The sequence below is a fragment of the Mustela lutreola genome, chromosome 2 (genome assembly GCF_030435805.1).
Source record: "Mustela lutreola isolate mMusLut2 chromosome 2, mMusLut2.pri, whole genome shotgun sequence".
Lineage (NCBI taxonomy): Eukaryota > Metazoa > Chordata > Mammalia > Carnivora > Mustelidae > Mustela > Mustela lutreola.
Window position 1 is genome coordinate 18,177,233 of NC_081291.1, and position 27,179 is coordinate 18,204,411.

The 27,179-nt window shown below is 47.8% G+C and overlaps 1 protein-coding gene across 4 annotated transcripts; it reads right to left on the minus strand.

Annotated features, from left to right (window-relative positions):
• Nucleotides 1-160: 160 nt before the first annotated feature.
• On the minus strand, nt 161-27,179 carry CDC25A (cell division cycle 25A). 4 transcript variants are annotated; one of them, XM_059160782.1, is made up of 15 exons: nt 26,518-27,179; nt 25,451-25,524; nt 23,856-23,898; nt 23,307-23,343; nt 22,523-22,621; nt 20,193-20,312; nt 17,435-17,569; nt 16,605-16,679; nt 12,353-12,526; nt 7,644-7,742; nt 6,044-6,106; nt 5,850-5,948; nt 4,637-4,767; nt 2,342-2,453; nt 161-2,131 (listed from the first exon to the last, which is right to left on the minus strand). In XM_059160782.1, the coding sequence occupies exons 1-15, from the start codon at nt 26,685-26,687 to the stop codon at nt 1,991-1,993; spliced, it is 1,572 nt and encodes a 523-aa protein (XP_059016765.1). In that variant the 5' UTR covers nt 26,688-27,179; the 3' UTR covers nt 161-1,990. The 4 variants fall into 4 exon arrangements, with proteins under 4 accessions (XP_059016765.1, XP_059016764.1, XP_059016767.1 ...); XM_059160781.1 differs by having other exon boundaries at nt 22,523-22,624; XM_059160784.1 differs by lacking the exon at nt 20,193-20,312.

Here is a 27,179-nt window from a genome sequence, read left to right on the forward strand (position 1 = left end):
TTATTCCGGCCATCCCTGGGACCATGCTACATAGGAGCCCTTTGGCCTCTTGGGGAAATAGCCGCGCCCACCCCCGCACCAAGGGTTTTAGTCAAGTAGGGTCCCAGAACCTTAAAGGGAAACACAATTCTCTTAAATCCATCAAGAACTAGGCAGAGAGTATGGGTTCAGGATTGTTTTTATTTTCAGAGCCTGCAACAGTTGGTCACCCACGCGAGCTAAGCTGGTACAGTCCGAAGGCCATCCCACCTCCCTTTCCAGGCATCCAACCAACAGAATCCCTACCAACAAGATTAGAGACCAACTGAGAAGTGTCTCAATGTGTGGTGAGAGGGGGAAGAGGCCTTTCTCTTTCTTCCTGTTCCCTTCCTCCCCCACTGACTTTTTTCTAACAAGATTGTTTTATAGCCAAATACAACTCAAACCCATAAGAACAGCAACAAACCATCTCCTGTACCACTGCTTCCCTCCCTACCTCCAGAGGAGGAAGGGAAGTAAAAGGGGAGACTGGCTCTTGTGTTTAAGAAAAAGTTGGCTATACCCCAGTGGAACAAAGATGGCGACGAGGCTGGTGCCTGGGGGCGGGGGGGCATGAGCAGGAACCAAACAGGCTTGTCCAGAATCAGCCAAGTCAGCCCCAGCTGACTTGAGACTGTTCCTTTGAAACCCCCATTTCCACAGGGCTAGATGAGGGGGCAACTAGTGACGATCCATCACTCCCTGTCCCTCAAATTCAAACATGATAAACTCAGAAAGTTTTACCTTCAAAATCCACCACGCTGCCTCCTGAGAACCACATTCGGTATCGTCATCTGTATGCACCTATGCCCCTCTCCTAACGCCCAGGACTTCCAGTCCCTCTCTTCACCCTTGAGTGGCCCAGCCAACACTGATTTGATACTCCCTGACTCATACAATGACTATTTTTAGAAAACCAAAAGCTATTCAAGAGTATCAGTGTAACAGAAGACACTGAGCATACACTCCTGTCCCCTATCCCGCAGAGAACCCCCACGCTGCCCTCCCCCCCACTCTAGGACACCTACACTACCACACTCCGACAATGACCTGGGGGTGGCCCAATGGAAGCTACCTGAAGTGCTTTCCTGACTGGGACTCCTGTACCAGCCAGCATCACAGGGAACCGGGGTGGGCAAGAGCAGGGTCACCCCCTCCCACATACACATTGATCTCAGTGGCCTTCGAGGTAGGTCTGGGAGGTTTAGCTTATGTCCTGTAGTCAAGTCTGAGTCCAGTGCCCACTCCTACTGGTACCTCAGTCCTTGGCTTTAAATAGCAGCAGCCCCAGTACCACAGTGCCTCCTGGGGGTGACAGAGCTCCTAGGTCTGTCCCTCGACACATGTTTGCCTCTTCTCTCCCATCTTTTTTTTTTTTTTTTAAAAAGCAGAGGTAGTCCCTGGGATGATAAAACCCTACCCAGAATGGCAGTATTATGACTTAAAGAAGCAGTTAAATAAAAGTCTCCAGGAATTTAAAAAAAAAAATATTAAAGTGATTGATGAAGTTGAATAAATTAAAGATACGGGTTATCCCACTGAGACCGTTCCCTTCCCAGGCTGTCTTTGGTATCTGGCCAGCAGCATTTCTGCTTCCGTGACTTCTCTCTCACTCTCCGACGCCTCCCCTCCGAGAGGACAGTGCCCCGTAAGGCCCCAGGTGATCTGTTCAACACCAGGGGGTCGTCGGGGGGGTGAGAAGTCAGAACTTCCTAACTTGGTGCTCGGAATGGTGCTGTGGCCAGTGACAGCCTTGGCAGCCAGTCCCGAGGCAGAAGGAGAACGTCTTACAGGGACAGAAGAGGCTCCCAGCCCGGGAGCGCAGAGGCAGGGGTAAGGTGAACCAGCCCCGGTCCTCTCTCCGCACGCTGCGCACACGGCTGGCCCCTTCGCTCACGTTTCTCTGCAGCGAAGAGGGAAGGGGGGAGGCACGGAGGGAAGCTCAGGCTGCTGTAGTCCGGTGTGGCCACCCTCACAGCTTCTTCAGACGGCTGTACATCTCCCTTTTGCTCTTCTCCCCTGCCCAGGTCCGGCTCTTGGTGCGGAACTTCTTCAGGTCTTCTTTGAAGTCCTCGTGGTGCATGGGGCGGTAGCTGGGGGGCTCACAGTGAGACTGCAGAGGGGAGAGGACGAGATGAGGGGCCCCCGCCTCACAGCTCCCCCCACGTGCAAGGCTGGGAGCAGCGCCCACTGGGTAGCACGTTCCAGGGCCCGTCTCTGTGCAGGGCAGATCTCCAGACGAGACACAGCCATGCCCACCAGACAGATCGGACCGTCCAAGCTGCGTGAGGGGGTACTACGCCCTCCCGAGACTCCCCCTTACCTGGCATTTCAGGAAGAACTCCTTGTACCCGCCCTTCAGGACATATAGCTCAGGGTAGTGGAGTTTGGGATACTCGTTACCAAGCCGATCTCTCTCTCTCACGTATCGGCACCTACAAAGAAGGCAGGCCAAAGCGAGGTGAGCCGTTGCGACGCAGAGAACATGACACAATGCAGCAAGCGCGGCGGGGCGGTGCGAACACTCCTCACACAGCTTCCCAGTCTCCTGGTCATTTGTGCAAACAGTCAGTGTTGAGCTGTGCGTTCCTGGCCACACAGGATCTCTAGGAAGAGTTCCCAGGTGGTGGGAGGGAGACAGTCTCTCCCCGATGGTCCTTCCTCCGAGTTAAACAGCCCTACCAGCCGGCCCCTGCCCAGCATCCTCCCTGCCCCCACGGGACTGACATGGAGCTGCCCACATGGGAGTGACAGCCTCAGAGCCAGCTCCCCACTGCAGTCTCCGCTCTTGGCACATCCACGACCGGGGTCCCTCCCTCACTTCCTGTGTAAGCCGGCTGCCTTCTTCCTGTGGCTTTTAAAGAGGCTGAGCTGGCTCCTGCCTCAGGACGCCTCCTTGCACCCTCTGCCTGGACTGAATTGTGAAGATCTTACTAACACCCTCACCCGGCCTTGGCTCCTGAGCTCCCGATCCCGGGTACCAAAGCCAAGTCCTCCCAGGGGCCCACAATGTGGTACCCCACCATCGCCGCTCCCCCCCTCTCCCCACTCGGCCACTCCTGCCACCTTGCCATTCCTCCAACGTGCTGGGGGCAAACAGCTCTCATCTTATTTGTCTCCAAAGCACCTTCTAACACACTGAGTAGCTGACTTATTTTTTATTGTCTTTTCTGCCCACCCAGAAAGGCAAGCTCCATGAAGGCCAAGAGTTTTTGCTCTCCTACGTTTTGCTGTTCCCTGCAGTGCCCAGAACACCTTCTAGCAGGCGAGAGGCAACAGGACCTGTCTAGTGAATGAGTAATCCCACTCGTGAAGGAACAGAGTCCTCGCTGAAATTCTGCCTCTTCCTGTGACCAGTTTTGTGCCAAGTTCAGGGCAGGTCCCTGTCCTGGGGAAGGAGGTGGGGAGACAAGTTCCTGCTATGGGTGCACGTGGGCCAGTGAGGCAGAAACAGCAGCGCTGCTGAAGCACATGCAGGCAAAGGGCCCTTTTTTTTTCCTTTGAAGAATTTTTTTTTTTTACATGGGGGCATCTGGGCAGCTCAGTCAGTTAAACATCTCCCTTCGACTCAGGTCATGATCTCAGGGTCCTGGGATCAAGCTCTGTGTGGGGCTCCCTGCTCAGCGGGGAATTGGCTTTTCCCTCCACCTCCTCCCCACTCCTGCGCATGCTCTCTCTCTCAATTAAATAAATTTAATTTTAAATTAAACAATTTTTGGGGCGCCTGGGTGGCTCAGTGGGTTAAGCCACTGCCTTCGGCTCGGGTCATGATCTCGGGGTCCTGGGATCGAGCCCCGCATCGGGTTCTCTGCTCAGCAGGGAGCCTGCCTCCCCCTCTCTCTCTGCCTGCCTCTCTGCCTACTTGTGATCTATCGAATAAATAAAATCTTAAAAAATAAATAAATAAATAAATAAATTAAACAATTTTTAAACAATTTTTAAAAAAGAGATTTGAGTGTGTGTGTGGTGTTGGGGGTGGGGTGGTGGCAGAGGGAGGGAGGGAATCTCAAGCAGACTCCCTGCTGAGCAGAGCCCAAAGCTGGGGACCATGACTTGAGCCAAAATGAAGAGTTGGGACTTTTAACGGACTCACCCCCCAGGTGTCCCCATGTGGCCTGACTTTTGAACTGGTTCAAAATGAAAAGGCTGTGCAAGAATCTAGGCTTGCGGGCCTATGAAAAGTTTACCTTGGCCCACCCTGGTCAAAGCTGCACCCTGCCCTGCCCCAGCCCCCACCCCCCCTCTCCAGCTGTCCCCCTGTTCTCCCAGTACAGACCACACTAGCATCCGAGACAGGGCCAGGCTGGAGAAGGCCCAAAGCCCTTGGCAACAGAAACTGCTAGGTCAAACCTATAAAAAGCCACACTCAAGGAAGCTGTTCATCAAATCAAATGACTGTTTAATAGATAAGAATTTGGGAAAACAATTGCTATACATGAATTTGAACTTTCACAAAGCCAACATTTGCATGCATGCAGGCGAGGGTATGGAAATGACTCAGGAGGTGTGATAGGGTGCTCAGTGTGCTGACGCCTGCCCCGAGCGCAAGCCATCCCCGGCCACATCCCCCCAGTTACGGGGGCCCACGCCCCAGAGCCCAACTGCACGCAACACTCACATGCGAGGACCTCGCTCAGAAGAGAACTCGCAGTGGAACACGACAATGACGCGCTTGCCGTCAGTAGGTACGATGGGCTTCTTGAGTAAGAAGTCCTCGACCTCCTCCTCCATGTGCAAGTTCACCGCACCCTGTGGAGGCACCAGAGACCTTTGGCATCCGTACGCATCACACTTGCCAATAAGGATTCTGGGAGAGTCATCTTTAATTGGGTACCTCATATTCTGTTATGGCTACAGTGGACATGACTGGTATTTATGGATTCAGGACTTTCGAAAGCCACTGAGACCGTGGCAAACACTCACGTACTGAATGTACCCCTTTACTGTATAATAAAATATACACTATTTTATTGGTTAAAAGATTAAGCTGGCACAACCAGTCACTTTCTTCCTGGGAAACTGTGTCACAACACCCGCCCTCCACCCTGCGGCTTAATTCCATTACAGACTTAGAGGCATCACTAAGCCTGGCATAGACGGAAATACGTCCCCAGAGACTGGCTTCTGGTCAGGAGCCTTGGCATGCTCAGGCCTGGCTTAGCAATCAGTGGGTACAACCTAGAAACGCCCTGGATGGTGCCAGTGTGAGGCCTAGGACAGCGAGCATCTGCGGCAGTGCGGTGAGCAGTGCAGGCCAGGCAACGTTCTTCAGTGCCCCAGGAATCGAGGCCTCTTTCAAAAATTCGCATAACCAGCATGCGAGCTAATAAGCAGCCAGGTGTCACACCCCACCCCCCGCTTTATTTTACTTTTTATTTATTTTTTAAGTAGGCTCCATGCCCAGTGTGGAGCCCTATTCAGGGCTTGAACTCACAACCCTAGGATCAAGATCTGAGCTGGGATCAAGAGTTGGAGGACGCTTAACCAACTAAGCCACCCACACACCCTGACCATCCTGCCACTTAAAAAAAAAAAAAAAAAAAAAAAAAAATCCCACATCCGTGGGGTGCCTGGGTGGCTCAGTCTTAAGTGTCTGCCTTCAGCTCAGGTCATGATCCCAGGGTCCTGGGACTGAGGCGGGCACCTGGCTCCCTGCTCAGCGGGGAGTCTATTGCTCTCTCTCACTCTTGTCTCTCAAATGCATAAATAAAATCATAAAAATAAATAAATAAATAGATAGATAGATAGATAAATAAAATCACAGATCCTGTCAGGGCTCCTTCTATGCCTCCCACAACAGCAGGGCTCACCAGCAAGTCTCGGGAACATACCTTGATGTGGCCTCCCTCATACTCATACGGGTACCGGCAGTCGATGATGACAAACTCTTTAATGAGGTTGGCAAACTTGCCATTTAAAACAGATGCCATCTGTGGACAGAAAACCCAGGAGAATCAACTGGGGCTACCAGAAACAGCTAGATGCAAATACCCCATGGGTGGCAGGATCCAAAAAGATGACTTACAATTTCTGGAGAGATGTATTTTAAATCCTGATGCTTCCCAGCAACTGTATGAAAGAGATAACCCTGGGGGCGGGGGGGGGGGGGGGGGAAGAAAAGATACTTAGTAAATCTCAAAAGGCCTATAAATGCAACATTTACACTGCTAGCCTGCCGGGGAAGAGGCAGCTTTATACACAAACCTTAAATAGTACAGGCAGGTTACTCATCTAGGCACTTTGTCAACATCCTGACATCGCATGTTTGCTCATACCTAAAAGGCTATTATCCTTCTTCTCATGTGTAAAGCTGGGCACTCTATCTGAGGTTAGCTAGCTAGTAAGCCAGACAGATGTAAATACAGAAACCTCAGGTAATTTCCTTCCTCCTCCTTGTCAGGAACCTTCATCTCAGTAGCCAGATTGGCAGGAACATGGTGCTGGGCATTGGAGATGGGAAAAATGAGACCTGGCCTGGCCTTGAGGGGAAAGACAGGCACATCGGCAAGTACTCATTAGGGCAATTCGCTGAATCAAGAGCTCACCTGTCCCCATCGCCATGTGTAAGGTCATTATGGCAAAAATAACCAACAGCTTCAATTCAAATGGAAGGTTCCATCAACGAGGACACACCCAGTAGTATCTGCTTGCTCTTCCCTTCAGACAGAATTGTCTCCTATTTTTAATCCCCTTACAGGTCCCTATTCCTTCAAAACCTACCTGGCCGAAATGTGAAACATGGCCCAGACCCGTACCCTCCCCAGTCTTCTAGCTGGGACAAGCCGTCTTCATTTTTCCCAGTCTGCTTACACTGCCCTGACCTTTACTTCCTTCTACTCTGCAGTCCACTGTCCACGGCACAGCAAGTCTTACCACATGAGAAGTGTTTTGAGGGAAGGGACTGGGTCTCATACTGGAATCTTTGCTTAATATGTAACACTGAGTGCTTCAACAAATGCTAGCTAACTGATGAGTAAGAAACTGATCTGGTAGCCTTCACATCCTTGTGGCTGAACCAGCCGTACCTTCTCTGTCCCACCCTTGTATTTCACGGCAACCCAAAGCCACCAAGTCCTCCACTCAGTAAATCCGTATGTATCAGGCCTCAGATCTTCCTCCACACTTCCCTGAGGCCCTTCTCCCTCAAAGACTATGCTTCTCTGCACAACAGAGAAATTTGTAACCTTAGGATTTTCTAAGATAACCTTTTGATACACAGTCATATAGTGAGGCTACGGGTTTATTCTTGCTTCTTTGCACTTTACTGCATTACTGTTTTTATAATCAGAAACACAGTTCCCAAGGAGCCTGGCCTTTGGGTTGGAGTCGAGGTGGCTGGTTGGTGGCTTCCTACTTTGTCTGATCAGTACTGGTAAGGTTGACAGTGTCAGAGAGCAAGATACATCAGATTATGAGACTGTTTCCTTACCTTCAAAAACTTCAAACTCTGTCCCCTTGATCTCAGGGTTGTAAGTTCAAGCCCCATGTAGAGTGTCCCCAAAAATGCCCTTTTGGGGGCATTGCAAGAGCCACCCCAGGGAGGAAGAAAGGCTGAGGGGGGTTCTAGGAAACACCCCCAAGTCCAAATCACATAGCCAGAGCTCCTTGCATCTGTTTAGAATTACCTTGGAGAAGTCTCCTATAAGGTCCCTTGGGTCATTATCCAAAATGTTCTCAATGGTGCCCTTTGGGGAAGATACCAAGGATAAAGACTGATGTAATATCTGTAACAAATCAAAGGTGGAAAATGAGGCCAGGGTTCCGAATAGGACTTTTGAAAACATTCACCTAGAATATGTCACCAGGAGAGTGACATATAAATGTCTATATTTAGCAAATAAAATATTTTCCTTATTTGATTGAATCTAGACTGAAAAAGATAATGTGGGTCACTGACTAGGTCTATTATTTCAGTGTCTAACTCCAATGTTCTGAAACATTGATTTTTCTTCCCTTTTTACATTTTTAAAAATTTTTAGAAGATTTATTTGAGAGAGAGAGAGCGTGTGTGTGCACAAGGAGAAGCAGCAGGCAGAGGGAGAGGGAGAAGCAGGTTCCCACTGAGCAGAGCCCGATGTGGGCCTTAATCCCAGAATCCTGGGATCATGATCTGGGTGGAAGGCAGCCACTTAACTGAGCCACCCAGGTGCCCCTCCCTGCCTTTTTAAAAAAGGGAAATTAAAATTAAGGCCAAGTCTAAATAAATATTTTTTAGTTCTCTACAACTGAGAAGCTCTAGAGGTACAATGAGCATTCCTAAAGGATATTGCGGTCTCTAAATACTATTTCCCACTAAAAGAAACCAGGGTTTGAGGGTGCCTGGCTGGTCAGTCAGTGGAGGTGCGACTCTTGATCTCAGGGTTGTAAGTTCAAGGCCCATGTAGAGTGTAGAGATTACTTAAAAATAAAATCTTAAAAAGAAAAGAAAGCAGGGCTTTTTGAAGAAGCAGTTGACTCCAGGTTGGGACAAGAAATGTACAAGATAAACCTGGAATGCCTTCTGATAGTAGCAAGGAAGTTACCAGACTAGTCAGGCTGTGTCAAAAGGGCTAGTCATGGGGAGGTAAGGATTTCTTTTTTTTTTTAAAGATTTTATTTATTTTATTTGACAGAGAGATCACAAGTAGGCAGAGAGGCAGGCAGAGACAGAGGGGGAAGCAGGCTCCCTGCTGAGCAGAGAGCCCGATGCGGGGCTCGATCCCAGGACTCCGAGATCATGACCTGAGCCGAAGGCAGCGGCTTAATCCACTGAGCCACCCAGGCGCCCCGAGGTAAGGATTTCTTAAGCAGGACACAAAAACCACTGAACAGAGATAAGACTGATGAACTGAAATACATTTAAAACTCAAGAAATTCTGTTCATCAAAAGAACAGTATTAAGAGAAACGGCAAGCCAGAGTGGGAAGATATATAATCTTGTCAATACTACACAGCAATAAAAAAAAAGGCGGGGTAAGGGAGGACCCAACCATGGATATGATATACAACAAATGATTCTCACAATAATAATGCTGAACAAGAGAATCCAGACTTAAATGAATACATACAGTAGGACCCCAAGGATACAAGGTTCAAACACAGGCAAAACTTGGCCACATTCGCAGAGCTCGGATCAATGTTACTGAGGGGAAGCACAGGAGGGGCTCTGGGTGGCTGCCGGGGCTCCTTCTTACGTCATGATTGGGTGTTTATGGGGGACATTCACTTCAAAGAGATCCAGCATTCATTCTGTCTTTCCCAAGGGTGACCAAAGAGTTTGATGCGCAGAAGTTTCTCTTTGTGGGAACATTCTGCCAATAAAGGACGAGTGATGGAACTGCAGGATTGGTTTCTGAAACCTTTGTTAAAGAATCCTAGGCAATAATCATCAATGGCTGCCCAGTGGCGGGCCGCCTGATCGAAGTAAACGAATCACCCAGGAAACAAATGGAACCGCAATCTGATTAAGCCTTCCCAGGGTTTAGGTGTACGGGTGATCCAGAGGATAGAAGACAAAGTCAGAATATCCCACAGGACTGGGAACTCAGGACAACTGGCCTGAGTTCTTCAACCAATAAATCTCAAGAAAGAAACAAAAAGATGGAGCCCAGGGGCCCAAATAATAAGAGACCTAGCGACTAACTGCAAGGCACAGACCTAACTTCATTCAACCTAGATTGGAACAAATAAACTGGAAACGCATTTAGGGCACAATTAATTATAAATGACACCGGGGCATCTGGGTGGCTTCGTTGGTTAAGCATCTGACCTGATTTCAGCTCAGATCAAAATCTCAGGATCATGAGACCCAGCCCCAAGGCAGGCTCCTTGCTGGGTGTGGAGCCTGCCTAAGATTATCTCTTCCTCTCCGTCTGTCCCCTACTCTTTCTCTATTAAAAACAAACAAACAAACTTAGAAATGATATTAAGATTATAAAAAGATAAATCCCAAGTATAGCAAAGAGTATTGATAGACACATACACTAGAAGCTTCCTGGAAGGCAATTTGTTGGCATGTATAAAATGCAAAGTATCATAAATGTTCCTGCCCTTTAGTCTAGAATTCTGTTTCTTTTTTTGAGGGGGGGGTACAGAGGGAGAGGGAGAGAGACTCTTAAGCAGGCACCATGTACACTGTAGAGCCCAACATGGGGGCTCCACCTCACGACCCTGAGATCACAACCCGGGCTGAAATTAAGAGTCAGGCACTTAACCAACTGAGCCACCGAGATACCCCTAGAAATCCATTTTTTTTTTTTTTAAGATTTTATTTATTTATTTGACAGAGAGAGATCACAAGTAGGCAGAGAGGCAGGCAGAGAGAGAGAGGAGGAAGCAGGCTCCCTGCTGAGCAGAGCTTGATGCGGAACTCGATCCCAGGACCCTGAGATCATGACCGGAGCCAAAGGCAGCAGGTCAACCCACTGAGCCACCCAGGCACCCTAGAATTCCACTTTTAATAAGAAAAAGTAAAATGCAGGGCGCCTGGGTGGCTCCATTGTTAAGCACCTGCCTTAGGCTTGGGTCATCATCCCTGGGCCATAGGATGGAGCCCCGAATCGGGCTCCCTGATTGGCAGGAAGCCTGCTTCTTTCTCTTCCACTCCCCCTGCTTGTATTCCCTCTCTCGCTGTCTCTCTCTCTCTCTGTGTCAAATAAACAAATTAAATAAATAAATAAATAAATAAATAAGAAAAAAGAGAAAGAAAGATGCTCATCAAGTATTAGGTAACCAAAGACAATTATAAAATAGGAGATAGCAGGCCTAGGTAGTTTTAATGGCTGTCATCTAGCTGATTTTTTTTTTAAAAAAAGATTTATTTATTTATTTATTTGACAGAGAGAAATCACAAGTAGGCAGAGAGGCAGGCAGAGAGAGAGAGAGGAGGAAGCAGGCTCCCTGCTGAGCAGAGAGCCCGATGCGGGACTCGATCCCAGGACCCTGAGATCATGACCTGAGCCGAAGGCAGCGGCTTAACCACTGAGCCACCCAGGCGCCCGATTTTTTTTTTTTTTTAAGATTTTTATATATTTATTTGAGGGTAAAGAGAGAGAGCACAAGCTGGGGGGAGAGGCAGGAGAGGGAGGAGCAAACTCCCTGCTGAGCAGAGAGCCTGATGTGGGGCTCAATCCCAGACCTATAGGTGTTTCAACCTATAGAAAGTTCATGATATATTATTAGTAGAGAAAGTTCCAAAGTAACAGGAAAACAAACCATAACCAACTATGAGCAAACCATGAGAAGTTAGAGAATTCGATATGCTGAACTTGACACCAAAGAAGATACATATTGTTTGGAGCATAGGTAAACTTTTATATTTTAGAGGCACCTGGATGGCTCAGTGCGTTAAGCATCTGCGTTTGGCTTGGGTCACAATCTCAGGGTCCTGGGATGGAGCCCTGCATCAGGCTCTCTGCTCAGCGGGGAGCCTGCCTCTCTGCCTATTGTGATCTCACTCTCTCTGTTAAATAAATAAATAAAATCTTTAAAAACAATTAAACTTTTATTAGGCCATGACAGGTCTGAATTAAAAGAAAACAATGGAACCAGAATACTTAGAAAATACTGAAAAACATTACACCGTTGTGAAACAAACTTAAAATAACAGGTAATTTGTAGATCCAAGTAGACCAGAAAACAGTGATGTAGCAAACTCAAAGCAGTAAGAAACCATAAGGAAAGTCTGTTCTTCCTAGCCAAAGGACTAAGAAAAGGGCCGCCTATCAAGGCAGAAAACTAAGACAATACCACCACTGTAGGCAACGCCAAGGGAAAACTACTGATGGCCCAACACCAGGCCCAGTCAGAAGCAGGGAGCTAACTTGTTCAGCCCTTGCCCAACTGTAATGAAATGCCCAGTCTCCATTCCACTGGAACGGTATCAGCAGAGCCCCTGTGGGGACCCTGAACCCCCACTCTGCCCAATAATAATGAGGCTTACCCCCATCCAGTGTGTCAAGGGAGGCTGTGTTGGGGGAACCTGAACTTCCACCCCTATCATCCCCGCAGTTATCACAGGCCTAAAACAGAACATTTACATAGACCCCAGTCTTATAATACCCAAATACACAGGATACAATAGAAAGATCACTTGCCATAGCAAGAACCAAGAAGATCTCAACTTGAATAAGAAAAGACAATCAACGGAACCCACCACCACAACTTGGATGCTGGAATTATCTGGCAAGGATTTTAAAGCAGCCATCCTAAAAATGCTTCAGTAGCCAACTGGGAACATGCTTGAAACACATGGAAAACAGTAAGTCTTGGCAAAGAAAAAGAACTAAATGGAAATTTCAGAATTGAAAAATACAGTATCATGCTCCTTGAACGAAGAGGCACCTGCCAGACCAACCTCCTGGGGCTTCTCTGGACTGGCTGCCTCCTCGGGACCGGCCCCAGCCATGCTCTTTCTCCGCTTTGTATTTGCGGGCAGGTGCTCCTCTTGAGATCGATCTGGTCTTTTTAAAACGGACCGGGTGACAGAGCTACACGTGGACGAAGAGTCAAACAGCTTGCATCGATTGCCCTAGAGAGGAAACAAAAGAGACCCATCTTCCATTAAAACCTGCTCACTTGAGGGGCAGCTGGGTGGCTCCGTTGGTTAGGCAGCCGACTCTGGGTTTCAGCTCAGGTCATGGTCTCAGGGTCCTGGAATCGACTAGAGTCAGGCTCCGCATGGACCCTGAGCACAGAGACTCCTGAGCACGGAGTCTGCTTCAGGATTCTCTCCCCCTCTGCCTCTCCCTCCCTGGTTGCTGGAGCTCTCCCTAAAATAAATCTTAAAACCCAAACCAAACAAAAACCCCTGTTCATTTGGGACGGTAAAGAAGATGGGTCATGAGCTTGCTGGGAGGAAACAGACACGGTCCCTTCCTCTAGTCCCAGTGACTGCTGGAGGACTGGGCACATAGTAGCCACTGAGTACCTGATGCCTACGTATACAGCTGACAGGATACGGAGATAAGACAATCAGCTCTCCAAAGCTGTCTACACAAAGTTCCAAAGATCAAATCACTGTTACCTTCCAGCTGGGAACACATTTTTTTTGGTTTGCCTCCTCCCCACTGTTTGTTAACCTGCACCTTGCTCTCAACTGGTTTTAATACCCCACCTAAATCCAGAAAAGGTATGAAGTTGCTAGATCATGCTAGAAAACAGGGCCAATGAGGTGTTAAGATAGTGCTAAGGGTGTACGTTTGTAAGGAACAGGGATGTGCAGAGGAGCAAGTGCCTTCAAAACTGTGTTCAGAAGTCCTCTAGAGAGGCACCTGGGTGGCTCAGTGGCTTGAGCCTCTGCCTTCAGCTCAGGTCATGATCTCAGGGTCCTGGGATCGAGCTCCGCACTGGGCTCTCTGCTCAGTGGGGAAGTAGACTCCCCTCTGTCTGCCGCTCTGCCTACTTGTGCTCTTTGTCTGTCAAATAAATAAATTAATTAAATCTAAAAAAAATATATTAATTAAGGAAAAAAAAAAATAGTCCTCTTGACCTGGTCTTTCTAAGACTAATTTTCCAGAGTCCTGGGGCAGCCACTCTGACCAGTGGTAGGGGCAGTCTGAACTCATGTGTCTGTTCATGACTCAGTATGCCCTGGCTTGGCTTTCCCTTCCATGCAACAATCTACTTTCATACCCCAGTAAACCACTCCTTTCCAAGTTGATACTATAATTGTGATGCGTCCTTGAAATGTTCCGGTTAATCCCTAGCAGAGTGTGCCACTCCCAAACCAACTTTCTCCGAGACCAAGACTATTCCTAAAAAATCTATTCCAGGGGGCGCCTGGGTGGCTCAGTGGGTTAGGCCGCTGCCTTCGGCTCAGGTCATGATCTCAGGGTCCTGGGATCGAGTCCCGCATCGGGCTCTCTGCTCAGCAGGGAGCCTGCTTCTTCCTCTCTCTCTCTGCCTGCCTCTCTGCCTACTTGTAATCTCTCTCTGTCAAATAAATAAATAAAATCTTTAAAAAAAATAAAATAAAATAAAATAAAATAAAATAAAAAATCTATTCCATATTAAAGGAATGTTTTCTGAAAAGCGAGACCAGAGTTCTTTTTTGTTTGTTTTTTAACCTAGAATTGCTGAAAGCATTTTTGGGGAAGAGGATCACTGCCTTCAACAGTCTCAGGGGGAACTGTGAACAACCCCCAGGGCCCAAACCACATTTCCAACACAGCCCAGCAACTGAAAGTCTGCAGTAAGTGTCCTTACAAGGCAAGTCCTTGCTGTGAAGGGCCCCAGAAAGCTATTGGTTAAAAATCTAATTAAACAACAACAAGGGGCACCTGGGTGGCTCAGTGGGTTAAAGCCTCTGCCTTTGGACAGGTCATGATCCCAGTGTCCTGGGATTGAGCCCTGCATCAGACTCTCTGCTTGGCAGGGAGCCTGCTTCCTCCTCTCTCTCTGCCTTGTGATCTGTCAAATAAATAAATAAATAAATAAATCTATCTTTAAAACAAAACAAAAAAACCACCACCAACAAAGAACTGATAGACATTTCCTAAGCTTCCTCACTCTGTACACAATTTACATCTTTCAAAGGGACCTAGTAAATTTAGTCAAAGCATTTGTACTGGGATTGCCCACTAGCAATGCTTATAATTTTTAAGTGATCTTAAGGGTATAGTTCATTTGTCCCATATTGATAGTTCAAGGGCCTAATTTAGGATTCCTTCAACTATTCCCTCCTCTCCCTGTAAATCAGAAAAAGTCTGGAGCACTTTGCCAAATAGTCACAACCAGCGCCTAAGTAACCTGTTTGTAACTGACCCCTCCTCCCTTCCAGTTAAGGGTCACTCTCAGATTTTGGCGTCCCTGGGGAAATCCATCCAACCCCCTTAGACTGGCAGACGGGTGATACCCGTTCACCACCTCACCCCTGCCCACCACACGTCCCCATTCTCCCCCTTCTCAGGGCCATGTGCTTTTCCCCAGATGAACTCTCTTTCATGAATTAACACATCCTGTCCCCCAGCAAGTTCCTACACAGCCTGAGACCTTGAGCAAATGTGCCCTCCCTGTGGGATCGGCCCCTGACTTGCTCACAGCACTCAGGTGGTGGCTCACAGCTTATGGCTCTTCCTAGGGGCATGGACGTACTTGCCCGTGAAGAGTCCACAAGGCCCACCCATTCGATGGGCTACACGTGGCCACACATACAGGGTAAGCTACTGTCTGCTTCCCCACGGGGGCTCCAGAACTCCATGGCTACTGTGTGACAGAGACGTGCAAAAATAATTCATTCCTTGCTGTCGTCGTACTGCTGAAAGGGTGAAGTTTTAAAATGGGAGCTGAATCAAACAAAGGTGTAGCTGAGGATGACAGCGGGGCAAACCCTATGTGGGACAAGATGATGACACACAAGCTATACAAGCTCTAACAATGGCCTATTAAGGACACCGGCTAGAAGGGAAGTCTCAGTGTGAAAGCACAGGCCGAGTTCACCCACTGACACCTCAAACTCCTGGCTGAAGCCAATGTTGGTGACTGCCACAGCAAGCCACCTGCCCCTTCTCAAACTCAGAGCACCTTTCTGAGCAGGTAAAGCAGAGGGCCAGAGGGGGTTCTGCTCTGCAGAGGTGGGACACAGAGCTTCATGGGCCACTTTCGGACCCCACACCAATGAAGAAGCCATCCAAGGATGTGCCTCTATCCCTAACAGTTGTAAGCAAATGCCTGGCTGGGTCCGAGGCAAGTCTAACTTGACCTAGGCAAAAGAAACACAAGTATCTGTCCTAAATATGAGCTGTGAGTGAGTCTATACAGGAGAAACGGAAAAACATAAAAATGATATAAAACTTCAGTTATCTACGAGTAACACTCTCAGCACTTTTAAGCTCCGAAATAATCTGAAACTCCACGTGGAAAATACCTGTAGTAAAACAGAATCTTTGAGCAGAAAACGTTTGTTCCAAACGTTTGGCAGTGTTTGTGCAAATGTTGAAAAGCATGGACAAAACAATCAAGCAAACCTAAGAAAGAGGAGAGCCAGAGACCTAGGGAGTACAGACCTAAGAGGAGAGCCAGCTCCGCACGTAGGTGTGCTCCTCAGCTCCTGGGGGACATCCTGGGTTTTGAGGCCAACCAAGGCCTGGGCCTGTGAACTCAGCCTCATTCAGAGCCAATCCCTAGACTACCTGGCCCAGCACCCACAGCTGAGAACACAAATGTGCCATCCACCACGATCACTTATGAGGGGTTCAATTTAGCAGACATTTTCCTGAAATCTTAAACTAGAAAGTAAGAGAGGTCAGAGTTGAACAGAAGAGACATTAACACACACACACACACACACACACACACACACGACATTAACTTGACCAAAGGTTGGGATAAACGAACTAGGGGTGTATGTATCCCAGCCAGACTTCCTCACACACCAATAAGGAAACAAAGAAACAAAAGAGAACAAAGAAACAGGGTGTTTTACACCAGAGAACATCAGTGACCAGTCAAGGGAAAGGCGCACAGACCGAAAGACAGAATCAAATGCAACTATTTCTGATCCCTGTGGTGATGTGGGCAGAAGGATTAGTTTTCCATTTAGTCTAGTCCACTATGTCCCAGAGGTCTAATTACTCAAGTCTCTCTCCAGACACTCAGGAACAACTTACAAGGTTTGTCGTTCTTCTCATGACAAGGGGAGCTGTCCAGAGACTCGACATGCACGATGGGGTCTCTTCATCATTCTAAAAGAGAAAAACTATTATAAAGATACAGCAGAGCCTAATAGTTTAAAGGCATTAGGTGTGACTCTGCCTGAGAAGCATCAGATAGGCCTGGAGAGGAAGCCTCAACGTTCGCTCCTCTTTCCCATTGCCCAGTATGTTAAGGTCAGAAGAGCATCACATTTCACAATTTGGACACCTGAACATGTAGCTAAAACCACCCCAAGCTAAAAAACCAAGGATTTGTGAGTAGGTAGTTTCTAGCTCTCCAGCTTTACACCAGCTTGTTCTACACCTTCTTGTTCCCAGTTTCTTGTACAAAAAAGACTGTCAGCTCCTTCAGGGTAAGAAGGATCCTCCCGGTGTCTTCTTTTGAACTGTCCCACTTCCACCTCAGATTTAACTAGACTAGGAGCAGAGTCTCTATAAAGAACAAAAATATTGGGGCGCCTGGGTGGCTCAGTGGTTTGGGCTGCTGCCTTCGGCTCGGGTCATGATCTCAGGGTCCTGGGATCGAGCCCCGCATCGGGCTCTATGCTCCGCAGGAGGCCTGCTTCCCTCTCTCTCTCTCTCTGCCTGCCTCTCTGCCTACTTGTGATCTCTGTCTGTCAAATAAATAAAATCTTTTAAAAAAAAAAAAAAAAGAACAAAAATATCAGCCACCCAAAGCCCTGGAGAACTGCAGTTCTTTCTCACGACTTCCCCAGCGTACTCAGTGGAATGGGTAGGAACACACGCGCATGCGTGCGCGTGCGCACGCGCACACACACACACACCTTCAGATTCTCTCCATCAAGAAGGTCCATGAAGCCATCATCCTCATCAGACAAAGTGGCTGTCACAGGGGACTGGGGCATAAAAAGAGGGACGAAATTCCTGGGCTCGCTGCCATCTCTTTCGTTGGAGGAAAGCTGGAAGACAGAATTCACATCTTGTAAATGACTGATCACATTGGATTCCCTTGGATGGGTCACTAGATTTTATGAGGAAAACATACTGTATTTATTAGAAGTAAAATTGTAGTAGCTACTCGTCAAAAGAAAATGCAGCCCAAGATGACAAAGGATTTGATATCTACAGTCCTGAGCAGCATCAGGCCTGGAAGTCTTCAAAAAAACCTCTTCCCAGAAACAATTCACCTTACAGTGGAGTTGGGGAGAGCCTCTAGCAAAGGGCAAGGCTTGCTTTATCAGAGGACTGTAATCCGTGAAGTGGGTTGTGATACAACAGGATAACCGGCTGCAAGGAGGAAGGTGACAGATACAATCTCTGCCCACAGAACTGCCTAGAGAATGCCTATGTGACCCTAGCTTTGATGGGGTTGCAGGGAGAGGAAAGGGTGGCCTGGTTCTACAAAGTCTATCCTAGTCCGTTAGACTTGGAATTTGAATGACAAGTACTGTTTTTAACTGAGGAATTACTGTGTACTGGGCACTATGATATCATCTTAAGTGTTCAGTTCCATTGAAACCTCACAACACACTGAGGGGAGTTACTCCTCCTCTACTTATTTAACAAATCAGGAAATCCATGCTTAAGAGAGGTTACCAAGATCACATGGCTCACCCATTTGACTCCAAAGCCCAAGCTTCTCTCCCCACTATATTCTCTCCTAGGAGAGAACTATTCCTGGAGTAAAAATGAGGTATTTTACCAGGTGACCCTATGTTGTTCTCTGGGGGGTAACCCCCATCTTAAAACTACTATATATTTAATATAGGAAATTTAGACAGATGGCTCGTAAGTCTACCATCTAGAGATAAACATTACTGGGGCACCTCGGTGGCTCAGTCGGTTAAGGGTCTCCCTTCAGCTTGGGTCATGATGTTGGGGTCCTGGGATCAAGCCCCACGTGGCTCCCTGTTCGACGGGGAGTCTGCTTCTCCCTCTCCCACTGCCCCTCCACCCTGCTCATGCTCTCTCTCTCTAAATAAGTAAAATCTTAAAAAGATTCTAGATATAAACATTACTAATACAAATATTGCTGATAGTGAATTGTATCTTTTCCAAATATTTCCCAAAGCCAGGAAAAATGTTCAGAGAAGGATATTTTTCCCCACAGTAAGGAAGCAGTCTCAACCTAAGTCCTACAGACAATCCTTAAGACACAAATCCCTTTGTGGCTGGCCTCCTCTGCTTCAAGCACCTGCTTGCTTCACAGAAGTTCTAGGTGCCTCTGATCCTCCACAAGTGCTCCCGAGCACGCTTGGGGCATATTGTCAAGTTTTCAGCCAGCAGAACCAAGGGGCAGGTAATTTTATTGTGGGGCAACACCCCTGAAGGCTCAGACTAGAATACCACTATTTGTGGGGCGCCTTGGTGGCTCAGTAGGTTAAGCATCTGTCTTTGGCTCAGGTCATGATCCCAGGGTCCTGGGATCAAGTCCCACACTGGGCTCCTTGCTTAGCCAGGAGCCTGCTTCTCCCTTTGCCTGCTGCTCTCCCTGCTTGTGTGCTCTATCTCTCTGACAAATAAATAAAATCTTTAAAACAAAATTTACAATACCAGTATTTGTGACCTAAGTTCTGGGATCCCTAGTGCACACGTGATACAGCAAATGATGGACATGTCACCTATAATTAGGGATGACCAGGTGACCACAATAAACCCCGATGTAGTAGTCTTCAAGGGCACACTAAAGAGATTTAGTTTTGGACACGCAGTACTTAAAAGAATTACTGTGTAGTTGGGAATCAGTAGGTTTTGTTAAATCCTGGTCTTCTATTTATGTGTCCTTTGGCAAATCACCCAACCTCCCTGACCAGACTTTTCCCAATCCGTAAAAGGGGTTAACTCCAGCTACTTCACAGGCTTATGAAGATTTAAAGACCAGAACATATATAGAAGTGCTTTGTGATTATGCTAGACAGAGTAACAATACTGGACCTGGACCTGACAGCACAAGCCAGACTGGAAAGCTGTATTTTCACATGCCAAGTTCCCAGGAAAACCCAGAAACCAAATGCGGTCATTTCGTTGGCCCTCTCTAGCTTCAGCTGTCAGATTGCAGCAGGCAACTTGGGAAGCAGTGACACCTCAGTCTTGCAAAGAAATAACCCTGGCGTAGGTGGCCCCCAATACTGTCAAGTAGCCCATAGGGAGTGGGTTTGCCAGAATCCCTAATAGTTCTCAATAAACCACCTTTGGAAGAAGCCAAGTGCTATCTCTGAACAAAAGCACTCTGGGAGTATCTCTTAGCTCTCAGGAAGCACTATGAAAGAGCAAGTTTTAAGACCTATAATCCCACCGTACACACATTTAGAAGAATGACCCAGAATGCCCCAATCTCCCAGAATTGACAAGGTCAAATATTTCTTGCCAAGTTCAATATTCCAAACATACCATTTCTCATTCTGCTTCTGCCTGTCTGCTCTCCAGACACAGCAAAAACACCAAAAAATGTGAGTCTAGTTTCAAATGACCAAGTCAAGGTAAAGACAACAAGAGCTACTGTAGTGTCTCTGACTCCAGGTTAAAGAGGATGCTTTAATTCTGTTCCCATCAGGAACTCCCCTGTGAAGGCCGGGCACATACCATCCGAGCTGGGGCAGAGTTCTGCCTCTGTGTGAAGAGATCTTTACTCTCCTCAAGTCCATGAGAATGCAGGCAGCCACGAGATGCCGGTCTTATTGGCTTCTTAAACTCAAAGGCTTCCTGCAAGACAGTAGAGTCAAGACATCTTCCACTGTCCATGAAAACCAGGGCCTTGGCTGTTGCTCGGGTGAGACGATCAGGGGAGCAGGCACCGCTCGCCTTTGTAACTGTCTCCAAACTAAGGGTTTACCTGTTTCTGAGCTTAACTTCAACACTGGATCTGTGTCACCAAGAATTTCACAGACTCTGTCAACAGCTAACTTCTAAGGCAGCATTTTTATCTCACCACAAAGACTATTTCCTGACAAAAACATAAATACCAGCCATGTATACAAAACACTGAGTTAAATAGCTACATCAAATCGACAACTTCTAAGCTAAAGCAAAGTGTTTCAGTATAATTGCCTGTGAATGGGAGCCAAAACTTCTCACTCTAGATTTGTTTGAGGATTTTCTATTTCCCACCTTCTTCCTACCAAGAGGAGTTAATTATTTTCCACTTTAACAGTTTTGTACTCCATACTCAAAGCAATGGAAAATTAAGAAAACTACTGTTTTACACAAGAATACGAATGATTCACGTATGTTGAGTGAAAGCCAGAAGTGACAGAATACATTCTGTATGATTCCATCTACTTCAAGTCTGAAAGCACATATAAACCCCCACTTAAGAGCCACTTCACTTGTGGTGAGCGCTCAGAGCAGTAACAGCTAGTATCACAGAGTATTTATATGCCAACACAGCACTCAGAACTTTCTGTGCATTAACTCAGAGAATCATCACCGATCACCCCCATTTTACAGATGAGGAAAGCAAGGCCTTACAGGTTAAGTGATGTGCCTAAGCTCACAAGAGCTCTTTAACTACCATCTATACTGTTTCCCTTCAGAACAAAGTTCCAAGCAGGCAACCCTGGGAAAAGACAAGTTCAGGGGAAAAATCAGGCATCAGTACACCTTTCTTGCGTCCAGTAGAAGGCTATATATATATATATATCCCTCTCTATATATACACATACACAGGCCAAGGCAGTGCTCCAAGCACTTGAGGCAGGAACTCACTCACTTCTGTATTCTCCCTCCAAACCACTCCCAAGTGGCTAAGGGAATTACTGGGAGAATTTACGGAGGCAGAAGGTTTTACATGAAGTCTGGAAGATGATAAGAATCACTTACTGTGGCATTTTAGCGGGTAATGGAAGAGGAGAAAATCGACATGGGGATATAGTGAGGATGAAAGCTGATGAAAGTTCAGCCAAGTCACTGAACTGTTTTGGGTGCTTACTCTGTGCAAGGCACCTGGCAGGTGTGAGAAAAGCCAGGCCGGGGTGTTCTTGGCCTTTTGGATGGTGCACCACAAGCTCACCCTCTAAGCTGCCAGTTTAGTTACTCTGTAATTCCCAGAGACTTGTTGGCCCTGTTCTTTCAATACTGCCAAGAAGCCTTTTCCTAAGCTTACAACTCATCCCAGGTGAGCACAAAGAGGCAGGGCCTGGGCAGACCCTTCTGGAAAAAAGTATTCATGGTGTAATTACTCCTAAGAGCTACCATTTCAGCAAATCCTCCCAGCTGGGAACCATTTTAAATATTTTATATATATTATCTTACTTAATTCCATAATGTCCTACAAGTTTTGCTACTCCTATCTTACAAAGAAACGAAGAGGCCTAAAAAGAAGTAAGGGGGGTGCCTGGATGGCTCAGTCAGTTAAGCATCTGCCTTTGGGTTGGGTCATGATCCCAGGGTCCTGGGATCAAGCCCTGTGTTAGGCTCTTTGCGGGAACCTGCTGCTCCCTCTCCCTCCTGCTCCCCCTGCTTGTGCTGTCAAATAAATAGATAAAATCTTTTCTAAAAGGTGGGGGAGGGTGCCTGGGTGGCTCAGTTGGTTAAGCATCTGTCTTCAGCTCAGGTCATGATCCCAAGGTCCTGGGATCGAGCCCCATGCCTGACATCGGGCTCCCTGCTCAGCAGGAAGCCTGCTTCTGCTTCTCCCTCTCCCACTCCCCCTGCTTGCATCCCCTCTCTCTGTCAAATAAATAAATAAAATCTTTAAAAAAAAAAAAAAAGAGAGAGAGAGAGAGAGAAGTAACAGGTCAGGGACGCACAGCTAATAAGCAAGATTCAAACGCAGGTGTCTCTGACTACAAAGACCATGCATGGCTTTGGTGGTAAAGGTCTAGTCTCCCAGAAAGGAGCCCAGCCATACTATGTAAGCCACTGACACTTGTGGCTTTACCTCTATCCTAGGTTAGTACACTGGTGACACTCACATTTTCCTTGTTCTCATCCTGGTCCATCAGATGAAAGACATCATGGTCAAGAGAATCAGAATGGCTCCTCTTCAGAGCTGGGCTACATCCCAAGAGCTTCTGCTGTCAAAATGAAAAAAAGACATTAGGGTACATGACAATGCAATGAAAGTCAGGTTCAAAAGAAAAACAAAAATGGCAGTGGAGGGGGTGGGGTAGCTTCTCACACACTGCAGGGGTTAACCCAGAAATGTGGCCAGGGTTTCACCTTGCCACAACATGAGATAGAAGATCCCGCTACACAGCTTCCCACCTAACCACACAAGGTTGGTCTATAGCCCTCTCAGCAGAGATTTAGGGTGCCAAATCAACCCCAAAACATCATCTGCAAAAAAAAAAAAAGAATACTTCCTGTATCTAACTGGTTACATACTGTTAGAACTGAAAGGTGAGAGGCTCCTGGGTAGCTCAGTGGGTTAAAGCCTCTGCCTTCAGCTCAGGTCATGGTCTCAGGGTCCTGGGATCAAGCCCCACATCAGGCTCTCTGCTCATCAGGGAGCCTGCTTCCTCCCCCACTCTCTGCCTGCTTCTCTGACTACTTGTGATCTCTATCAAATAAATAAAAAAAATCTTAAGAAAAAAAAAAAAAAGAACTGAAAGGTGAGGTTGTTTAGGTGTTTGGAGTGCTTACAAGACTAAGGAAAAGCAGGTTTTGCTGTCTAAATTAAGTTCTACCATCAAGGTCATGCTGATAACTAAGGAGACAGATAACATGAATTAGCTCGAAATAAACAAGGGAACTTACAGGCAGGAAACTTATTCTCCTCATGGGGTTTTCAAGGCTGCAAAGAAATCAGAAGACAAACAATGAGAATAAAACAAGAGAGAGGTATTCACATTAGCAGATACAGTGTCTAGTCTATAGTCTGGGGAGGGGGCAGTCAAACATCCCCATTTTAAGCAAAATGGAAGAACAGACTTCTGAGGCTGTCTGTCCTGTTCTCACAAGCACCCCCAACATTACTGAGCTTCTAGGTAAAAAAAGCAAGCCTAGGTCTTCTCTTAAAACTCACATTTCTCTTTAAGTCTCTGATGCCAGAGGGTGAAGTAAAGGTTTGGGCAAGACTTGAAGAGAACACCACAAATTACAGTGAAATAAAAGATGGGAAGTCCTAAAATTTGCTGACACAAACAACTCATTCTCTAAAGGCACCAGACTTATTTGCAGGATCCACAAGTCTTACTGGGGGCAGCTAAATCCAGGTCTCTCATCCAGAGCACAAAGAATTTCAATAAAACATTAGTAAGAGGAGTCTTTCCTAAGTATAAACTTTTAAAACCAGTGAATACATACTTTTCTTTACTGTCCAAGGGCCCAGGAGAATCCAGACAGAAGCCTGTGGGAAATAAGAAAACCTCAGGAAATAATACACGAAACACCATCTTGTCATTAAATAAAGCAAAAATACTATTAGTACTGCTTCTTTAAGCCATCAGTCAAGACTCATGGCTTGGACTTCTGCCGGAATTATAGTGGCATCACTATTTGACTGTCAAAAACTTCCTCTCTGCACAAGTCTTAATACTTCCATAGTATATTTGCCAATCCCATTGTCCTTCTTGCAAACACCATCAAACAAATAGGATGTGAGAACTGAACATAATCTTTTAAGAACTAGTTGGTTATTCAGACAGAGATTATCCAGGTAACTTTCTGTTGAGTTCTGACAATGGAAAGAATAGGTACCAGCTTTCTGGAGGAGTTTTGACTTCAAATATTTTATCTTGTCAGAGCGTATGTGTAATCTGAGGGCTTGGAAAAATACATTTTTTTTTTTAAAGATTTTATTTATTTGACAGACAGAGATCACAAGTAGACAGAGATCACAAGTAGACGGAGAGGCAGGCAGGCAGAGAGAGAGAGAGAGAGAAGCAGGCTCCCTGCTGAGCAGAGAGGCCGAGGCGGGACTCGATCCCAGGACCCTGAGATCATGACCTGAGCCGAAGGCAGCGGCTTAACCCACTGAGCCACCCAGGCGCCCCTGGAAAAATACATTTATCAGGCCTATCACAAGCCAAGTCTTCACTGCCTTTAACAAAATAAGACCAAGTAAGGTGCTCATCTCATCAAAGGGAGCAAGGTGTAGGAGACACTGCTCTCAGGATGGCCCAGACCCACCAACGTCTGCTCTAGCCTACACCTTTCCTCACGATAGCCACATAACTGCAGAAGTCAAGTGCTAGCTCTGGTATTCTCATTTGCCACGCTGCTGCAAGTAAGCATCCTATCCCTCATTCTTTTTTTTTTTTTTTTATTTGACAGAGAGATCACAAGTAGGCAGAGAGGCAGGCAGAGAGAGAGGAGGAAGCAGGCTCCCCGCTGAGCAGAGAGCCCGATGCGGGGCTCAAACCCAGGACCCTGGGATCATGACCCGAGCCGAAGGCAGAGGCTTTAACCCACTGAGCCACCCAGGCGCCCCAGCTATCCCTCATTCTTAAGAAGGCTACATTTTAAGATCTTTGCTCTTGCAGTTCCCTAACCTAAAGCATCTGTGTAAATACAATCATGAATTTATGAATTAGAATAAAACGCACTGGCCCGTTTCCTCCATAGCAGGCTCGCTGAAACAATCATTTGACTCTGCATTTCAACTGATATGCTTTTCTGGTCTTGGTGTTATGGTTCATTTTACCCAGCTACTCAACCTCAAGATCAAGCACACACCACCTCTCCATGCATACCCTGGACACTTGTTTCCTCCATAAACTACCACATGGCCTTCTTTGTCCTGTTTTACCAGTGTTTGTCACGGAATCCCAGGACTCTTGTTTACTATCACAACTAGGCACCACGCTCCATTCCTCGGTGAAGTGCACGTTACAAGAAACTCCAAGTCTTGCTCCCCATGTAGCAAATACATAATAAATGTTGGAAGACTAAAGGAATACCTGAATCGGTTGACTCGGAGGAGCCCATTCTCTGCAGACTGCTGTTTCTCACCTCCAGTGGCTGTTCATATTCACTGAAAGCAAGAGAAAGAATTTTCTATAAATTTCTAAAACATAATGACAAGGTTATATACAGGAGACAGGCCATGAGGTTAGCAAGTATCCAGGCTGCTCTCAACCACCTCCTTCTAAGGCCACACCACAGCCCCATTTTGCTACCCAAAACACCCAGTTAGCACTTGAATATAAAAGATGAGCAGGGAGTGGGTAGGCATGGCCTGGGCAAAACTGTAGACAAGAGGACCACCATGCTGGAGTATTTCCTGAAGTGAGAGCATGTGTTCTAGGTACCTGCTAGGATGAAAGGTGAATCAGACAAGTTCTTGCTTTTCAGAGGCTGGAAAACGTACCAAGACCTGTGCTTACAGAGACAATGGGACGTCCAAAACCGAAGGAGAGCAGCTCCACCACAAACACCGTGGGATGCGTATTTTGCCATAAGGAAAAGCCCAGGAAGCGTTTTTGGATGGAAAGCTGAATAAAAAGGCCTGGCGATAAGAAAGCGGGGTGGACATCACGAATGTGCACGGGGTGAGGAACTGTGATGATTTTGCACATACGCCAGGAAAGAAAAATCCATGTCTCTCTGTAGAGAAGGAACAAAGCTAAGATCCTTCGAGATGGTTCTGCAAAGGATGGAAGTGAGCGCCTGGAAGGGTCCGCTTTGCCCTCGTGGGGGTAGATTACAAAGAGCTTCCTGGGATTGGGACAGAAAAAAAGTACAAAACAGTCTGAAAGGGGAGGCCAAGGTGGGGAACCCAGGCCGACCCCACCCCCTACCGGGCCCGGCTCGGGGCTGAGGGCAGCCCTGGAGGGTCCGAACGGCCTCTCCCGCCCCACGTTCCGCCTGGGGGGGGGGGGGGTGCACATGGCGGGCCTCAGCTCAGCCGGGCGGCGGACAGGTCTCGTCCCGCTCTCGGCCCGTTTCCCAGCCGGACCCCCACCCCCACCCGAGAGCCGACTGGAAGTCCAGCGGCCTGCGGCTCCGCTCGCCAGACCCTCCTCACCTGCCCAGCCCCTGCAGCTGGTCCATGGTGACCGTCAGGTTGGTGACAGGCGACAGACCTCCAGAGGCTGGCGCGCCGAACAGCGCTTTCACGACGGGCTGCGGCGCGGGAGGGGTGCTGCAGGCGAAGAGCAGGCGGCGGCGGTGCGGGGGCTCCGGGCCCAGTTCCATGGCGGCGCCCGGCCTCCCAGGGCTCCCGCTCTCTCTTCCTCCGCCTCTGCCTCCGCCTCTGTCCGCCCGCCCGGCCCCGCCCCGCCCCGCCGGCACCGGCCTCGGCCGCGCGCCCCTCCGCGGGCGCCCGCGGGTCAAACACAAACACGACCCCGCGGTTCAGGGACGCGGCTGCCGCGGGCAAGCGGCGCGGACGGGCGGGTGTCCAAACCCGGCAGGCGCCAGCGACATGCACGGGTGATTCCCCCTCACCCCGCGAGGCCAGCGGGCGGGCGGGCGCCAGCAACCTGAAGATTAAATCCAAACAAACGCGTCCAGTCGAGAAGAGAGAGCGGCCAGGGCCACAAGGCAACGGCCTGGGCTCACACTGTCTTCGCTTTTCTCTCTTTTTTTTTTTTTTTGCCCGAACCCGGGGTCGCGGAGCACCAAGTGGACCTTCACCTCCCTTCCGGGCTGTCGCTGCTGAGGTGGCCTTTCGCGGTAATAGCTTCT

Coding starts and splice junctions, on each gene's coding strand:
- CDC25A (XM_059160781.1), bottom strand. CDS start 26,687: ATGGAACTGGGCCCGGAGCCCCCGCACCGCCGCCGCCTGCTCTTCGCC. Junction 25,525..26,517: donor CAGCTGCAGGGGCTGGGCAG/GTGAGGAGGGTC, acceptor TCTTGCTTTCAG/TGAATATGAACAGCCACTGG. Junction 22,625..23,306: donor GGAGAATAAGTTTCCTGCCT/GTAAGTTCCCTT, acceptor TCATTTTGACAG/CAGAAGCTCTTGGGATGTAG.